Raw genomic sequence first — 19,923 nt, forward strand, 5'->3', positions numbered from 1 at the left:
AGTCACAGTGAGGTACAAGAGTGGCGTGTTTTCACGTGATCTTCCTGAAAGAACCGTTTCTTAACCAAGCTGATTACATCTTAGCAGCAGCAGTGACTGTCCGTCTTCACCTCCTGTTTTATTTACATCTCTGTGAGGAGACCTAGTGCTTGTTATTTTTCTCCTGTTATCTATTATTTTTATTATTGTTGTTAGTGCTCTTGGGTTTCATTCTACCCTTTTCGAAAATTTGGAATTTTTGATACGAACAGTAATACCAAAAAGGAGGTTGAACCTGAAGAATATGAAAGGATAAACCCAGGATAAGGATGAAGGTAACAAAGTGGTGTTTGGAGTAAGAGAAAAGTAGAACCTAAACGTGTTTCTAATTTCATTCCATCATTCATCATGTGTTTATTGTTCCCTTCCTCTATACAGGGCGAGGTGAGAATGGAGAGGGGTGAGGGTGGGAGGGCATCAGAATTGTTAAGGCCTAGTTTCTCTCTCATAAGATTTTTTTAGTTGAATATTTTTGGGGATAATTGTAGATTTACATGCAATAGTAAGAAATAATACAGAGAGATCCCTTGCACATCACTACAAGGATTTTTAAGTTTTACTAATAATGAAGGTGAGATAGTTCCTTGTAAAGTTGATATGAAACCGCAGGTAGAAAGCACCTGATGATTTTGAAAAAGGCGAGAGTACTCTGCTTGCAGCTGCAGCCAGTAACGAAGGCTTCATTGCAGGTGTCGTTTTTAAGTCACACCTCAGAGAATGAGTACAACTGTATTGGGTTGAGAATGGAAGGAGAGAATGAGGTGAGCCAAGAGCCAAGTGAAAGGGCTCCTTCAGTGGACAGTGGTAAATAATCTAAACTTTTAAACTGAAGAAACTAAACACTTCTCGTAAACGGATTCCTTCTTGCCAAGTTTCTAGAACTCACGTGATGACGTGCCTGTTGTTAATCTCAAGTCTAATCATTACATTTTCTGTCTTTGATAGAGAATACCTTGATTCTGCTGAGAGTCTAACTTACTGGAAAAGTTTCTCCTGTGCTTTCAGAGTGACAGTAGAGAGCGGCACGAGCATGGCAGCGAGAGGCGGAGGCGCGGCAACTCCGAGTCGTTATCCAATGGCCGAGCCCAGGGGAACTCCCAGCAGGTGGTGGAACAAGACGAAGAGGAAGATGAGGAGCTGACCCTGAAATATGGCGCCAAACACGTGATCATGCTGTTTGTCCCTGTGACTCTCTGTATGGTGGTGGTTGTGGCTACTATCAAATCAGTCAGCTTTTATACCCGGAAGGACGGGCAGCTGTATGTATGAGTGTTTTACTTTATTATTTTGTGTGTATGTGTGTGTTATGTATGTATGTATGTATGAGTATTTTACTTTATTATTCTCAAGGCCAGTGTAGAAGTCCTTCATAGCATGTCAGGCCTCTGCACTGAAGGGACATGAACACTAGAGAGTCCATTCTCTCTGATGGCCAGAAGCAGTTGATACTTTAAGTAGAGAATGAAAGCTGCAGAATTATATTCCTATATGGTGTCCCTAAATAGAGCTGCATTTATGTGGAATTGAGCAGGTAAGGAGTTGAGTAGTGATCTTTACCACCTCAGGCCCATGGGCCCATTGTTCTTCTCTCTGGAATGTTCTTTTCTGTTTCTAACATTGGTGGATTCATTCCTATCATCCTTCTTATCTTGGCTTAAATGTTAGTCATGTTAAGTCCTGAAAGATAACTTCCCTGATCCTCCTAACAGCATTAGGTCCTTCCTAGTATTCTTTCTCATAGCAACCTATTCTTTTTTGACTTGTCACAATATGCAAGTATTATTTATTTTCATTATTTAATGCTTGGTTTCCTTCTATACCATAAGGCCTATGAGGGTGTTTCCAGGGTAAGGTATATAATAAATGGTCAGAAAAAAAAAGTTGTTAAATGAAAGGAAGAAGAAGTAATGCAAACTGGCACAAAGTGCACACAAAGTTGTGTGGATTCTCTGATGCTTCTGGTGTCTGGTGGATTGTCTGATGCTTCTTATCTCTAAGAAAAATGCTTTGATTCAGGTGTCACCTAGTTGTGTTTCTAGGACTCTTGTGGGGCTCAAAATTTTTAATGAATTTTGTAATTTAAAATTGGCAGGTGTCTGAAAAACTGTGGGTTCTGAAAGCCAAGCTTTAAGCTTTTGAGAGAAAGTCTAAGGCTTGAGTGAAGGGCAGGGGTTGGAGGCAATAAGGAAAAGAGATTGGGAAGCGTTATTTGTGTTTGGCTGCAGATTATAGAACAGGGTTAGCAGGCTGTAGCCCACAGGCCAAATCTGCCTGCCATCTCTTTTTGTAAAGAATGTTTTATTGGAGCACTGCCATGTCCATTCTTTTATATATTGTCTACAGCTGCTCTCATACTACGATGGCGAGTCGAGTGGTTGCAACAGAGATTATTTATGACATACAAAGCTTAAAATATTTACTCTCTAGTCCTTTACAGAACGTTTGCTGAGCCCATCACAGAAAATCAAAACAAGTGGTTTAAATGATGCACGGATTTTCTCTCTTCCACAGAGTAGTGCAGAGGTAGTAGTAGTTCAGGCTGGCGTAGTGGTTTCTCATTCATCAAGGACTCAAGCTCCTTTGGTTTTGTTTTTTTTAATCTTCTTTCCTCTTGGTTATTTTGGGGTCCATTGTTGACACCAGAGGCCCAGCCTTCATTCAGACAGCAGGGAAGAGTAGGGGAGAAGAGGACATAAGACGTTTCTCTCAGCAGAACTACTCCTTTCTTGGAAGTTCCATACAACACATCTGCTTATAATTCATTGGCCATCAGTTAGTCTCATGACCACACGTAACCTTAGTGAAGGCAGAAATAAAGTCTTTAACTGGGAACATTGGCACATGGAATTAAAGCTTTTATGTGAATGAGCAGTGAGGGGAAGATGGACATGTGACATTTTCTCAAGGCAACTCCAGTTGCAATCACCCTACAGATGAAAGATAATGATAAGCCATTTTACCTTCTGACAACCCCTTGTCACCTACGTAGTTTATGTGGCAGAATCCAGCTCTTTAACAAATCTAATAAGCTGTGGAGAAAGAACATTTGATGGAGTAATTATCTCAATATAAAGTATCCACTAGATGGAGCCAGTGTCTGGCTCACATAGGTCTCCATACTTTGGATATCTCCTTTTATTTTAGCGTATAGCTATTTTTCTTAGGTTAAAAATTCTTGGCTAGATTGATGAGATGAAAAAAGTGACTTATATGAGTTGAATCAGGGAAACAAAACTGGTGTTGGAGGAGGGTGTGGTTTGTGATCTCCATTAACACTTACCTGGGGCTTTTGTGTTGTTTTATTATAGAATCTATACTCCATTCACAGAAGACACCGAGACTGTGGGGCAGAGAGCCCTGCACTCGATCCTGAATGCTGCCATCATGATCAGCGTCATCGTCGTCATGACTATTCTCCTGGTGGTTCTGTATAAATACAGGTGCTATAAGGTGAGCAAGAGACACAGCTTTGCTTCCCACCATGTTCTTTTTATGGTCGGGTTTTCCTATCACCTTACTTGGTCTAATAAAGAAAAAGATCTTATAGTCTAGAACTAAGTTAATTTTTAGTTTTTCCCCCTTATTTGTGGAACATTTAAAAAATACAAAAAGGCATAAATGGAAGACAAATGTTTTCATATAATACCACAATCTAAGTGTTTATAATGTTTTGACTTGCAGTATACTTAGGACATTCCAGGATATATCCTAAGACCTTTGTGAATTCCCTCATTGACAGATAGCACTATTGGATATAAATGTCCCCATAAAATGCATAATTTAAAAAAAATTCAGATTTTCAACTTAAGTATAGAGCAGTAAAGCCACCTTCAGACGCTGTGGTTAAACTCATTAGCAACTGGCTGTATTGCTGCTTCTGAATTGGTAGCCAGCCATTCCCTCACCATCTCTCCTGCAGGAGAACTAATTCTTTGCTTGAGGAATAAAAGCAGAGGAGGTTATGCAAGAAAGTCACAGGCCCTGCCCTCCCAGCCCCTGCGCCCTTAGCTCACTCTCTAGCTGAATGACTCACTTCGGGATTTCGGCCATCTGGCACATGTTTCAGATTTATGACAGAAAAAATGATAAATTGTTACAAGTCATAAACCTTTAGGCTCATTCTCAAATAAAAGAAGTAAATATTAACCTTTCAAACACTTAAGTTCTCCTCTCTTTTATTGATTTCTGTATATTCTTTAGCAGGGTTAAAATAAAATGTGTAGTCAGTATGTGTCCTTCTTTTAACTTTTACTTTGATGTAAGCATTTTTCTATATTATAAATTCTTAGAAAATATCTAATGGCTACATAATATTTGACTCAATGAGTCTATTGTAATTTACTTCGCCTAACTTCCCCGATGTTGGACATTTAAGTTGTTTCCAGTTTCTCACTATTCTAAAAAACAATGAATGTCTTTATGCATAGAGCTTTTTGTTTTTCAGATTATTTCCTTAGGGTAAAATCCTAGGCACACAATTTCTGGAGCAAATTTTCTACGTATTTTTGACGGTCTTGGTATGCAAAATTTCCTTTTCAAAATGATAGTATCAGTTTGTACTTAACACTAGTAGTGAATGAGGCTGTCTTACCCCGTCTTCACCAGCACTGAGTTAAAAAAAAAAAAAAATCTGTGCTAACCTTTATAGGCAAAACAAAATGTCTTAATTTTAATTTGTGTTTGATTACTAGTAAGATCAGATACCTTTTCAGTGTTAACAAACTCTGAAATTGTACGGAATTTAACCTTGTTTGTTGAGTGGGTGGAAGTATTAACCTAAGTGATGCCCAGCTAGTTTGACCTCAGCATATGGAGACTGAAGAGGAAAGATGTATATGATGGTGACACGTAGTCATCAACATTCAGAAAGCCAAAGAACAAATGATGTAAACCTTTGCTGGGAAACATTCTCCTTCCCCTGTTTAAATATGCTTGTGTCTTAATTACTTCATCTTTTTTTCACCATATGTATTTTGTCTGCATATAAATGTTTACTTGCCAGTTCCATTTCTCTGCTTTATTGGACTCTCTTGTGACTTGTATCTGGATTACGTGCTACTTTTTTTTCTTCTCCTGTTATTGGGAATCACCTGAGATTTTGCATTCTTTTTTGGTGTTGGGAGACCTCTTTTCTGCTTCTCTAACCAGAAGTTAAAGAGTTTCTCCTGGAGCTCTCATTGTCTTGCTGATGCCCACCTGGGTTGTGTTAAGTTTGGCAGAGGAGGGTAATACTGGAGGGAAAAAGTGGTAAACTCATTGCTGGCTTCCCAGTACTTCTCATTCCCCAGACTTTAGTAGCTGTATGCATTCTATCCAGATTTTGTAGTTGCATTTGGTAAGAGAGACAGGGTGGAATATATTTTTACTCCATGTTACCTGGAACCTTTCTTGATGTATTTTTGGTCACTTTTTTGCATCTTTTAGTTAATGCTTCATATTAGTTTAAAAGGTTTCATATCAGTCTAAAAGGTTTATATTCAGCTGGATTTCCAAATTCACCCATTCGTTTGTGTTGTTTTGTTTTGCTTTGTAATGTTCAAGTCTTAGCAAGCACAGCCAATTCTATAGAAACATGTTTACTTTGACTCCTAGTATAAAAAATAAAAGAAGCTTTTGAGTCAGAAATTCAGAAACTTGCCAGGACCTGTTTGGCAATAAGCCCTGAGGATTTGTTATGTCATTGGTTGGTTGTGCAATATTTGTGAGAAGCACAAGAAGCTAAAAGACCAACCAAACCTTAAAAAGGAAGAAATGAAAAAGGCAGTTAGTTATTAGTTGCCATTTGTTATAGATGAAACTATGTAACTTACTAAAACCCATGATTTCTGGCTTGGAAATTTGGGATTTAGAGGAGATTCTTGATGTCCTTTACGGAAGAGGCTCTCTTCTTTCAGAGTTTTAGTACAGGAAAGCTGGGCTAGAGATTTTTGTAAGATGAGAAAGTCCTGTTTTTTACCACCTGATGTTCCAGAAAAAGGGGAGGTGTTATTTTGTTATCATCAGAAGCTTTGAATTAGGTAATAATTCAGACAATTATAACATCAGTGATTAACCTAAATAAGAAAACCTTTACAACCATTATTTTAGGCAGAGGGCTAATATTTTTACAATATGAAGAGAACTTAACAATTAAGAAATTAAAGCTAATTAGAAATTAAAACTAATAAGAAATTTAAAAAACCCAAGCAGAGAAATTATGAGGGAAATGTAGATGGCCAGGAGGAGAGAGAGGAGAGAGAGAAGGAGGAGGGAGATAAGGAGAGATGTGTATGTGTATTTCCTCACTAGTTTAAAAAAAAAAAAAATGTATATATATATATATATATATGTTAAAAAAACAAATTAACATTTAACTTACTAAAGATTTATCAGACCTTTTTTGTGAAGTGACTAAGCTAATATATATCAGTAGTCAGTAATTAGAAGACATCTATACACTTCAATTCTGTAATTTTTGCTTTCATGGTTTATCCCAAAGAAAGAAAAATGCTGAAGAAAATTTGCATACTAGGATATTCATCTAGCATAAAATATAATCGGGAAAAAAAAGGAAAATACCACAAATTAGGTTAAATTGTGGGTTCATGTATTTAAGTAGACTATTATTTAGTCATTTAAAAATCATTTAAAAAAAATTTGGTGGCATGAGAATATGTAATAAAATATTAAGTTTAAAAATCAGAAGATAAAATCTTATGTTACTTGATCCTAATTTTTTAAAAGTTCTCTATACTTGCAGACAGAAAACATGTCTGAAAAGGAAATGTTAATATCAACCTTGGTCCTCATCGGTCAGTGGGAATTGTTTTCTTTTTTTAGTGTTTCTATATTTTCTAAATGTTATAAGCATATGTTACTTTTATATTCAGAAGCATGCTGGTTTTTTAAAATAAAAAACATTCCCATGTTCCCTTACCTCCTCCCCCAAAAAAGATAAAAAAAAAGAAAAAGCGTTTCTCAAGACAGTTGAGAATTTCTAGTATGTAATATTTACTCTAGCCCTTTGTCTGGAGCTTGATATGGAATACCAGTGTATATCTCCCACTCTTTAAAGCTTTTCTATTTTGTAATATTTTACATACTTTTTAGTTTTATAACTTGGAATATTTCTAAAGCTGAGACTTGTGAGCATGTGGACTGGGATGCAGGTGGGAAGAGACCTTTCTGCTTAAGCCTTATTGGTTTATTTGCTGAAATAGATCAAGGGCTCCCTTTAGAATATTTTGCTAAGGTTGAATTCTTTGCTTAACTTAAAGTACTTAGAAATTACAGGTGTCTTCAGTTTACTTTGATGTGTATTAAAATGGACTAATGGATGGAGAGGTGGATAGAAATGTTACACAGCAAGTACAGCGAAGTGTGAATGGTTAAATTTAGGTGGTATGTGGGCAGTGGTTCACCATGTGTTTGAAAATTTTTATAATAAAATGTTAAAGGAAGCTTTCGCAAAAAAGCACCAGAAATTAAATTTGTTGTTTGGACGGTCAATTTAGAGTATTCTGTTGTCCAAGGAATAACAACTTCCTTGTAAAGCTACTCTTTTGACCTTTTCCCAAATTCTAATGTTTCATAAGGTTGTTTTAAAGAAAGAGAAGCAGCGAGAACTTTTAAGAAAATTTTCTTTCAAAGGAATTAACAATCACAGATCACCTTGGGTGATCAGGACAGAACCACAAGAGAAAATTAACATGGATTCTAATCGCAATGAGATTTTGATAGCTTTGGAGCAGGACTATTGACACAGCTGGACCTGGGAGGTTGGTGTGGGAGATTTAGGGAAAAAAAGAGGACAAAATAATATTCTTGATTTGGAGCTTTTCTTTTCTTCTTTTCTTCAAGGTTTGCTTTGATCTTTTCAGGTTAAGAGATAAGTTTAAGTTGTTGGTTAAGTAGCTCCTTTTGAGCTACTTAATTGAAAGATTAAAGCATATTATGAGTATATCCACTTCAAAATAACTTTACTTTTTGTTAGAAATTACTTGACAACTTATGCTTCTCCATTCTATTTTTTTAAAGCTCCAGACTCCTTGGGTTGTAGCATTTTCCCAAGTAGACTCATTGCATAAAATTATAAGTAAAAATTTTTATTTTGTATAGTAGATTATAAAAATCAAGTTCTGATTCTCTCTCTCATATTAATAAGCTAGCTGTTCCTGAGTTAGTGACTAATATTATATAGTCCTTTATGAATTCTGCATGATAATGAACTGATTTTAAGTGTTTCAAAGAATTTGTAATATTGATACTTATTAATGAACCGGGTGAAATAAACATAGCATTGCAATACTTCCTGAAACCTCAGATTCTGAATTTTCTTTTGTCAAATGGTTATATTTAGAAGGCATAATTTCTCTGTACCGTTAATGTATGTATACATAGGTTACTTAAGTGCATATCTGGCTTTCAATTTTATTGAATTTTATTTATTATTCATTTTTTCAATTTATTTATTGTCTATTTCAGAAACACACAAAATTCCTCCGTTGAAAATATTGCTATTTTAAAGCCAATTGTTGGCTCCGTTTTGATAATTTGGTATTTTAGAATGCATTCTTTTTCTTTTTAAAATTTTACCCGTTTCTAAAGGAACAAGGCTCTATATATGTCTTGCTGAAATTTCTATTTTCTATTGTGAGTAGTTCAGCACTTGAGTTCTAAGTATTTACAGATCCCAAAGCCATTTTTGCCCTGCCATTTGAATATCGTAACATATATAGAAATAATATACTATTTTTGAAGTAAAAAATTTGGATTATTTTAGGGTTATGGGATCTGTTAATTATATTGAAACACTTTCTTTTTAGGTCATCCATGCCTGGCTTATTATTTCATCCCTATTGTTGCTGTTCTTTTTCTCATTCATTTACTTAGGGTAAGTGGTGAAATATTTGGTCTATTTTTCAGAACTGAACTCTGGGCTCTGTAACTGTCATTTAAAACCGTATATTGTTGTGAATTACTCTTAAATTATAGTTGTTTTTATACATAGGTCATATTTGGTATATAAATATATATACATAGATATATAGATATATATCTAGTTAGAGACTAACACAACATTGTAAATCAACTATACCTCAATAAAAAAACTAGTTGATATTATCATAGGAATATTCTTTTGTTGATCCTTGTTTATAATCAGCAGAACTGAAAGAATTCAAGACTAGTTCATTTTAAGCCCTTTTAAGTAAAAATTATTATATTCTTTACTTCTAGTAGAAATCTATGAATCAGAATGTTTAAGTACTCAAGCATGTATATAAACATGAATTAATTGGTTTTCAAACTTTTCTGTTGTTTCATCATTTTTCTTTCAAATGAAATCTTACATGAAAATTTCATATATAAAATAGAAAAAGTGAAGCTGCTCTGTTGAAGAGAACAGAGAGGCTCAGAGATTTGTCAGCCTGTCCTTTCTCTCAGCCCCAGTGGCAGAATACAGTTTGTTATGAACCATTGCATTAACTCTTAAATTAGGAACAAAAGCAGTAAAACTAAAAAATAAATTGAAGAGTTAATTTTTTGGTAGAAGCAGGGGGAATAACCATAGACAAAATAAATAAATGTGAGAATCTCTATGAAATGGATGATTTTCTAGAGAAAAATTCATTACCACAACTGACCACTGAAGCAACAGAAAATTTAAGTAAAGCAAAGAAAAAATACAGAAAGTTGTTGAAGAGGTTCTCATCCCACCTCCACCAGTAACAACAATACCAGGCCCATAGTTTCATAGGGAAATTCTGCTAAACCTTTAAGGATTGGATAACTCTAATACTATTCTAAGTATTCCAGAACATATAAAAAGAAGAAAAGCTTCCAGATTTGTCTTGTGAAGCCAGCATAACATTGATACCAAAAAACCTATAAATTATCAAGAAAAAAGAAACTATAGACCTATCCTATTTATTGATGTCAAAAGAATAACTAAATATTAACAAACAAGATTCAGCAACAACACATTGAGGGAGTAATACATTATGCCAAGTGGAGTTTGTCTGCAGAATGGAAGATTGGTTCATTACTAGGAAATACCGATATAAGTCACCATATTACTAGGTCATCGTCTTGTACAGGCTAAAAAGCATTTGATAAAATTCAACACTTGCCCTTGATCAAATTCTGTATTAAGACAAACAGATGATTACTTCTTTAACATGATAAAATGTGATTCTCATTCTAAAGGCTGGTGTCATCCCCTTAGGAAAACTCTAGAAGCATGCCTGTTAACATCAGGACAAGATGAAGATTTCCTATATCACTGTTGTTGTCTAGAGGGAGTAGTGAACATGATTAAATGAGGGAAAGAAATAAGAGCTATACAATTTGGAAAAGAAGGTTAAGTTATGTTCAAAGATAAAATGATTATTTACTTCGTTTCAGGACTAACCAAAAAACACTTAGAATCACTAAGTAAATTTGGTAAGGCGACTGAATACAAAATTAATAAACATAAATCAATAATCATCACATAAATAATTAGAAAACTTAAAAGAAAAAATCCCATTTGTGGTAGCATCAGGAAAGATAAAATATCTAAGATTAAACAAGAATTGCACAAGATGTATTATTAAGAAATTTTTAAATGCTTAAGGGATTAAAATTTGGAAGACTTAAACATAATGGAAAATTATACCAGGTGATATAGAAAGAATGTCACAAAAATATCAGTTCTAAGTTTATTTTAAATTTTAATATAAACTCAATAAAGATATGAATAGAATTTACTTTTAATCTGGACTAGATGATCTTAAAGTTTATTTGGAAAAATAAGTAAGTGAAGATACCCAAAGAATTGTGAAAAAGGAAAAAAATGAAGAGGTACTAGTCCTACCTGTTATGAAATTATAAAACTACGATAATTAAAATAGGGTCACCTGTACCATGAATAGATGATCCATAGAAAATACTAGAAAGACTTAAAAAAGCTCAGATATATATAGGAATTTAATATATAAAGGAATTTTAAACATATATAAAGGAATTTAATCTGTGGTAAAGATAGTATAGAATTAGTAGGCCATAGGTGGATTATTTGGTAATTGATGTTGGGATAATTGGGTAATCATCTTGGGGGAAAAATCTGGACTTCTTCCTTGTATCTATACCAGGATAAATTCCAAATGGATTAAAATTTTAAATATGAAAGTGAAACCATAAAAGGACTAAAGAAAACTATGGGAAATGGGGAATTTGATTTTATACACACACACACACACACACACATATAAAATATATATAAAACATTAGATTAAGAAAGGACTTTTTAAGTTGTATTATTTTTAAAATACAAGTATATATACACACCTATATATATAAAACATTGGATTAAGGAAGGACCTTTTAAACAAAACCCAAAATAACCAACCAGCCAACCAACCACACCATGAGAAAAACTCAGAAGATGAATGACAAACTGCTAAGTGTATTTTCAACTTATTTTATAGACAAAGGCTAATTTAGTTTATATATAAATGTACATGGCAGTAAGACCAACAACCTAACAAAAAATGGGCAAAGGATTCGCAAAAATAGTTAACAGAAACACAAGTTACTTTTAAATATATGAAAACATGCACACACTCCTTATAAAATGAATGCTAATTAAAGCTGTGTATTAGATTAACAAAGATTAAATAATTGGGTAACTATTCTAATTTGGCAAGGTTGCAGGGAAATAAGCACAAATTGGTTTATAACTTTTATTAAGAGCAATTTGACATACTGCTTAAAACTCTAAATGCGTATGTCCTGAACCTAGTAATTTGTAAGGATAATCATTACAGCATTGTTTCTAACAGCAAAAGAATGGAATCAATCTAAATGTCCATCAGTAGAAAACTGGTTAAGTAACTTATGGTACATCCATACAATAAAGCCATTAAAAACGATAAGACAGTTCTGATAAAGTGATGTGGAAAGGTCTCCATGAATATCATTAGGAGAAAAAAGCCTGGTTTAGAACAGTATGTATGCTATCATTTGTACCCAATAAAAAAGTATGTATAAGATATATGGACACTCTCTGAAAGAATATACCTGCAATTAATAATAGTACTTTCCTTTGGAGAAGGGAACTTTGGGACAAGGTTTGGGGGGGAGGTACTTACTTTTCACAGTATATGTTATGTATTTTATGCATGTATTACTTAGTCAAAGATTAAAAATGGTTTGTTTGTTTTGAGTGCTAGGATGTCTGAAATGCTTAATGCAAATAACTACATTGTTTAGAAATTTCAACATTTATTTTGAAATTTCAAAATGAAAAAATCATCTTTCTGGAGAGTCCCCAGAACCCAGTTCGTGCTTAAATGAGTGCTGTCTTTCTCCTCAGTTACCCAGAGCGTATTCTATATTATTAGATGGTGAAATTTTTCCCCCCAAATTAAAATAGTGTTCTTCATTATAAAAATGCTAAACATTCATTGTAAAAAAAAAAAAGAAAGAAAGAAAGTAAAATAAAAAAGAAAAGAAAGAAAGGAAAACAAAAAGACATTTTTTAAGATTATAAAGAAGAAAAGTAAAATATGGCCAGATTCCTATCACTTGGAGATAAGTCCTGTGTCTTTTTTGGAATTAATATATCCATCTCTTGTTCTCTCTTCTTATATACTATTTCATGTAAATGAGATCATTTCTTTTAGGTAATAGTGTTTCATGCTCGTATTCCATGTTTGTGTGTGTATAAAAAGATATATATATTTGATAGCTGTATTAAGTTTAATTTTATGAAAATAACATATGTCCTAATTCTAAAATTTATTGTGCATGTTTAATTTTTTCCAATTTTAGATACTTCAAACAAGGGTTTCCCAAAATACAGAATGGCATTTTAGGTGTTATATGGCCTTCTTAAAAGTTTTTGTACTTATTTTTATAGCTCTGGCCTGTGATAATGGTTTCCCATTTATATGAATGTTACAGAGTTTTCTGTTAAAATAAGCTTAACTTGAGGGGAAAAAGTGAATTAATTTAAAGAAACGTTGTTAAATAACAGCACAGTTGATTTAAGATATGGTAAAAGTATGAAGGTGAGATATGAGTATCTCATGTTTGGGAATCATAGTTCTAGACAGACAATGTTTTGATGGAAATTATTGTGCATAATTTTAGGTATCTGTTTAATTTTTTTCAGGGAAGTGTTTAAAACCTATAACGTTGCCATGGACTACATTACGGTTGCACTCCTGATCTGGAATTTTGGTGTGGTGGGAATGATTGCCATTCACTGGAAAGGTCCACTGCGACTCCAGCAGGCTTATCTCATTATGATCAGTGCCCTCATGGCCCTGGTATTTATCAAGTACCTCCCAGAATGGACTGCGTGGCTCATCTTGGCTGTGATTTCAGTATATGGTAAAACCCAAGACTGACATTTTGTTCATCACAGAAATACCTCACTGGTGTGTTTTCCTTCCTCTTTCAGTTATCTTGGCTTAGGGAGAATGATAACAGGAATGTCTCATAGCTTTTCAGTAAATAATTAATTAGCTATAGTACCTTTTTCATATGAAGATTTCAATTTTTTTGAGATATAAGCTCTTTAAAAATGTTTTATTATTGCCCCAGTCTAACTCAGGAAGTATCTGTAGACTGCTGGTTGTAAGAATTAGATTTGAATCCCATCTCTACCACTCACAGCCTTTATGACCTTGGGAAGGTGACTTGGGCTCTTTGATCTTCAGTTTTCTCTTTTGGAAAATGGAAACAGTACTTCTCAGAGTTGTAAAAGAGTTCAGAATATGAGTTAAAAAGCACTAGCAGGGTGTTTGACACACATAAAATGCTCACCTAACTTTTAATATAAAAATTAGGTTACCTACTTTTTACAAGGAAATGTGGATAGAATTACTCTTTTAAAAATAAAACATATTTAGGCAATGTGAGGTTCAAATGTATTAGCAACCATTGTGACGTGGGTCCTGAGAAGTCAGAATATGCCCTAGCCATGAGTAACCAAGGCAGCTGTACAGGTGTGAACTCTAGCTATCGCCCTGCACAAAAGCCAAAAACTCTGTTTTCAGAGGTCAGTATGTGGTCCCTATATGATAACTGTGCAGGCTCATTCATCCCTATTCAAGTGCTTATTAAAATGTCAGATGACCCGTAGTAGGAAACCCCATCATCTCCACTTGATTGATGAAAAAAAGTTTGCGGAAATAGAATTGGATTGGTTCTGTTCTCATATCTGAGCAGTCAGTCATAGAACTATAGAAGTCACATTCTCTGTGCCTGACTTTTTGTAATAGCCTTAGGTTATATAGTACTTGATGGTTTACAAAGTACTCATCTTTTATTGCACAGCTATGATTAAGAATGCAGTTCTAGGGTGAGGGGGTGCTTAGTGGTAGAGTGCATGGTCCTAGTTCAATCCCTGGTACCTCTGCTTAAATAAACAAATAAATAAGTAAACTGAATTACTTCCTCCCCCCCCCAAAAAAAACAACCAAGAATGCCGTTGTAGACTCCATCCAATGAGAAACTGGTTAATATTTTGCAGTCAGAGATTTTACCAATATACTCTTCTGTTCAGTGCCTTTTCCAACAGCCATAGTTTGCCTTCACCTTTGGTTGATACATATATCTTTGCCTAGCTACTTAGCAGCCCTACTGTTGCACCTAATCTTTGCAGGCTAGAACTTAACCACATCCGACTTTTCTCCAAGAGCACAGAGAACACTGATCATATCATCCTTTGAAGAAATTCATTTGACCTACTTGTTGAGGACATTCAGATATTCCAAAAGAGCTCATAAAGGGGGAATGGCATTTCCCTGTATGTACTGCAAGGCTCTGTCACGCTAGTTAAATTCCTGAAAATTATTTGGTAAGCTGAGGGCTTCTGCATCTCTGACACTGTCAAGAAATAGCAGTTGACCCTCTCTGCACCCACAATGTTAAAAGAAGCCCAGTATCTTTTAGGCCTTTTTGAGATCTGGAGACAACAGACCCTTCACTTACAAATTTTACTTAAGCCTTTGCAAATTGACACACCTTGAATTGGGGCCCTTTAGAACAAAGGTCTCTAGAATCTGTCCAAATTGTAATAAAATAGTTACTCCCATCAGTGTCTCTTCTCCCTGCCCCCAGAGAACCATTCACTTAGAGGTTTTAGCAGCCTCTTTTCATACCTTCTAAAATCTCTGGAGCACTCACTATGATCATAAATTTCCCGTGGATTTCCGGTGTGAGGAACTATCCCTCTGAGTCCCATGCCGTATATAGGATGGTGATTTCTGACTGCATATTGAGCTCTCCTAGAAACCGGTTCTCACAGCCGTGAACCTGTGAAGCTCCGTATCTCCGTATCATGGAGGCAGCATTCTACCAGCTCAGCACAGCCTCCAGGGCCTTCCTGCTAAGACAGAAATGTTATCTGTATGATGGAGCTAAGTCTGGGTCCTCGAGAGTATGCCACCTGCAGGAGAGGGTGGCCTCTTCTTTCCTCTGTCTCTTGCCAGTTGACAGGGTGCTACAGGTTGCCCCTCTCTTGGACCCCTGGCTGCCTCGGGAGCCCTTTTGGATCAAATGAGTGACCAAACAGCAGTGGGAGTTTACACACTTTATGGACAGCATCCAAACTACATGTGATGGAGCTTGTTGGAGAGCTGCGCTTTTATTCCTTAATCCAGGCATCCTTGATCAAAGAATGGGATCCAAGGGTCAGCAAACTTAGCTAAACTTTAGGCAGTCATCTTACCCTGGCCAACAATTGGCTCCATCTGTTTTTTTATAGACTCTTAGGCCAGTGATCTAGCCACCTGCTACTGCCAGTGGTAGCAACAGCAATTACTTATCCAAGGTTTCTGTCTTTAGGGAAAATAACTGTGAGACTCTCTTGCCTCACAGATACCAAAAACATAGATCAAAGTTACACATGTCTCTCTATATATTATAGCCACGATACAGGCCTCCTTACTTTATCCACTTTGGAGTTCTAAGCATTGTTAATAGTGACCCTTTTACTTCTAAAGATACAGAATGCTGGGCTCCTGAACAAGGTGTTCAGTGGAACCTCCACCAGACTTACTGGTTCATGCTCCAGGCCTCATAGGGCACCATTACAACACAGTAGAGCAAGTTAAAACTTAATTAACTGAAAATGGCGTATTTGTCATCAAACATTGGGGGTGAATCATAATAAAGAGTCTGATTCCATTTTTTTATATTAAAAAAAAAGTGCTAGTTCTGGGGACAGACTGGGTTTAAATCCAGACTCTTCTACTCCTAACACTTAATGGGTATGGGGCCACAGACACATTACTCAACCCCTGAGTCTTAGTTACTGTGAAGATTAAATTAAACAGTGCATATAATACACTTGGAACAGTATCAGTATTAAAAATATTAGCTGTTTTTTAAAAATATATAATCCTGTGAAGTAAGCAAGGCAGTTATCCTTGTTTTCCTGCCAAGAAACCTAAAGTTTATAGAGATGAAGTATTTGCCCAAGCTTAGGCCATTTTGTCTAGAATCCGAGTCCTGTATTCTTTCTGCTACAGCACACTGCTTCTCCCATCAACCCTCTGTACATGTACAAATTATCATCTCTACAAACCTTTGAGCTTTAAAATAAGAGACTTTTGTGTCTAATATTTAGAATAATGATTCTTAATGCCATTTTCACAAGGTCTTAAGATGTTTAATTTGTCACAAAGGTTGTTCTAAAAATTTCAAAACAATTAATTTTAATTCACTTTAACTGCTCTAAAAATAAAGGAGTTTATCAATTAGCAGTTCTATAAGTAGGAGTATGTCTTAAAACCTAGTTACAGGACATTGCAGCTTCAAACACGTTGAAAAAAAAATCTCATTATTTCAGAGTATGGCAAATTTCCCTTTTCTCATCCATAACACAGAGGAAGCAGTGAGAGGAGAAATTTCTTTCTCTCTCTGTGTGTGTGTGTGTGTGTATTATTGTAGTAGTATAAAAGAAGACATGACCACTACACAAGCTATCAAATCTTCCTTTACAAATTTGGCTGTACTTGTATAGTTTTACTTTTTTTAAAATGTTTAAAATTATTTTAAATGTTTAAAATTATTTTAAATGTTTCTGTATTCTGAATTCTCTTCACACAGCAAATGTAAGAAAAATTGCATTTGATGGAAGGAGATGATGATAGAATCAATAATCATTTAGACATATTGCTTCCTCCTCTGATGCTGTTTTTGTAAAATAAGCTACTTTTCAGTACCACATTCTGAGATGAATATTTGTGAAGTGCTTTTGATGAGAAAACTAAAGAAATGCTAAACGTTCTGTTGCAAAAAGTTTGTTAGTTTGTTTTGTTTAAATTTACTTCCCTCTTAAGTCAAGTATCCCTAAGTAGTTCATATACTATTTTCAAAAGAGAGGGAAGAGGAATCTCTTCTACTCTGTTCTTTGTATTTTGAAAAGTTCAGTCAAATCCCCTCTATCACATCCCTCCTAAAGTCAGGCTTCAGTTTGTGGCTCATTGTTATGATATGTTAGGCAGTGGCATGTTCCTGGTTTTGCTTATTGGAAATTCCAGCTGCTCTGGTTGTCTTACCATTATCTCTGCCTCTTTTCTTTAAACTGGGAAGACTTACTCCTAGAACCCAGTGATGATACACTGTAAACTAACCAAAACAGCAGTCAGACTAAAATGAAATTTGCACATATCTTCTGTGCGGTTTTGTGTATTTTGTTTAGGTTGTTTTCTCTCCCCAGCCCCCTCCAGTTTACCTGCTGTTTATTTCATACTCATTCAACATCTTTTTGTGTTAAAAAAAAAAATTAAACCTTCTCAATTGGTTAGTTCCTCCCTAAGACACCTATTTACAAGTTTAGCCAGTACAGTTTTCAGATGTCTTTTCTATTTTTCTCTTTCTAGATTTAGTGGCTGTTCTGTGTCCGAAAGGCCCACTTCGTATGCTGGTTGAAACTGCTCAGGAGAGAAATGAAACTCTCTTTCCAGCTCTTATTTATTCCTGTAAGTATTTTGGAATGATCTTAAATTAGTGAACAGCTTAGAATTTATAGAGATGCAAACACATGTAATTGTGGTCGTTATAATGATGCTTTTTCTCGTCTTCAGTACATAACATTAATAGAACTATGGCTACTCTGTTTCCTTGCAAATGACTGTCTTTTGCCTAACATTGGTTCAAGAGCGTTTTCAGTACGTATAGAGATAGAAGAAATATTTAGAGATTGGGGAGCCAGTATTCTTATTTAAAATCTTATTAGTCAAGAGTTATTGAGTACTTGTTACATACATATATTGCAGGTGAATCTTGCATTAGCTTGTTGAAAGAATTGTACTATTCATTCAGAATGTGTTTGCCCTTTTTTTGTTTTAAAGTCAGATATTTACTGGGCATCAGCCTGATCTGTTCCCCAGAGCACTGTGGAGGACGAAAGGATGACTAAGATACTTTGACTTCCGTCAGAGCTCATTTGCTTACAGTTTAGAGGTCAAATAAGACAAGTATACAGCTAAGCAGCATTCAAGGCAGAATGTTATCACATTCAGAAGAAGCACAATCAAAATGCAGAAAGAGTTCAAAATAGGGAAAATCTGGCTGGGGAAGACTTTGTGGAAGAGACAGCATTTGGACTGAACCTTTTAAGGGTGGGTGGGATTTCAGTAAGCACAGATGGAAGAGTCAGTTCCAGAAGTGGTCTTGTCACAAAGACTGGCTTAGAGACATAAGTGTGGGCAGTCTTTATCAAATTTCAAGTGTTCAGCTTGACTGGAGCATGGAGTACAGAATGGAGCAAGTACTAGGAGATGAGTTTGGAAAGGGCAGATTAGGGCAAGATCAAGAATAGCTTTGAGTGACTGGTTTAGATCTCTGTATGCTATTCATGACTGCTTGGGAATCATAGAAGGTTCTTGAATAGGAGAGTAATGTGATCAGAGATGTGCCTTTGGAAGCTTGCAACATGGTGTGAGATGAACGGCAGCAGGTGGGAACTGAGATAATGCGAATTATAAATAAGCAGATGTTGCCATGATCTAAGTAGAAAATACTGAGGGTCTGAGTTACGGGATTGGTAATGGCAGTCAAGGCAAAGGCCTGATGAGAGTTTTTGGAGGTAGCATCAGTAGTTTCCAAGTACTAAGAGTTTAAAGCCTGAAGGAAGGATGATAAAGTAGAGATGTTTTTCTTATTGGAGAAATCTGTGGTGTTGCCTGTGGCCCATATCTAATTTTGTTGGCAGGACTTGTGAGCCATCCACGTAGAAATTTCCAGCAAGAGTTTACAAGTGAAGTACCAGTGCATAGGAAAAGATAAAGGAAAATGATAGAGACGCAGAACTGAAGAACATGGTAGACACGGCTGCAGGAGTGGATGAGTGATTCAAGTAAAAGGACGAGAGGAGGCGAAGGATAGATCTTCATCAACTACTGTGTTTAGAGAGTGAGAAAATGGAGAGAGAAAATAATAAAGGGAACAGAAGAAATTATCAGAAAATTGGGAAAGCCAGCATTTTTCACTTAGCAATATCATGATTGTTTTTCATATCACTACATGAAATACCAGTTAACTAATAACTGTTAGTGATTATTTAGACTTCTTTGTGTATTTTTTTAGCCACACCTTTAAATTTCTTGTTTTATGACTGGCTTGGTATAATATTCTTTTCCATATTTTCAGAATTAATTTTTAATTATACAAGTAATACATTAATGCATTATCCTTGAAACAAATTTTTAAATTACAGATGAAGTTAAATTTCACTATAATTGTCATCCACAATCTTAATACCTTACCAAGCATTTACTTACCACTGTTATCAGTTTAATATATATCCTTGTGGATTTTTTGCCTATTTTTCTGTTGAGTTATTGAAAAAGCAGAGTTTCCAGAAGGAGAAAATGTCAGATGCTATAATATAAAGAAGTCAAAGAT

At 35.2% G+C, this 19,923-nt stretch overlaps 1 protein-coding gene across 3 annotated transcripts in view; it reads left to right on the plus strand.

Moving 5' to 3' along the window:
• Positions 1-19,923, plus strand: part of PSEN1 (presenilin 1) — a 62,284-nt gene that overhangs the window by 23,506 nt on the left and 18,855 nt on the right. For all 3 annotated transcript variants that reach the window (XM_006184507.3, XM_006184508.3, XM_014559055.2), the window contains exons 4-8: positions 1,045-1,298; positions 3,348-3,489; positions 8,844-8,911; positions 13,175-13,395; positions 17,898-17,996. In XM_006184507.3, the coding sequence (XP_006184569.1) occupies positions 1,045-1,298; positions 3,348-3,489; positions 8,844-8,911; positions 13,175-13,395; positions 17,898-17,996 (784 nt within the window). The remainder of the gene's footprint in view (positions 1-1,044; positions 1,299-3,347; positions 3,490-8,843; positions 8,912-13,174; positions 13,396-17,897; positions 17,997-19,923) is intronic.

This window comes from Camelus ferus, chromosome 6 (genome assembly GCF_009834535.1).
Source record: "Camelus ferus isolate YT-003-E chromosome 6, BCGSAC_Cfer_1.0, whole genome shotgun sequence".
In the NCBI taxonomy this organism is placed as follows: Eukaryota; Metazoa; Chordata; class Mammalia; order Artiodactyla; family Camelidae; genus Camelus; species Camelus ferus.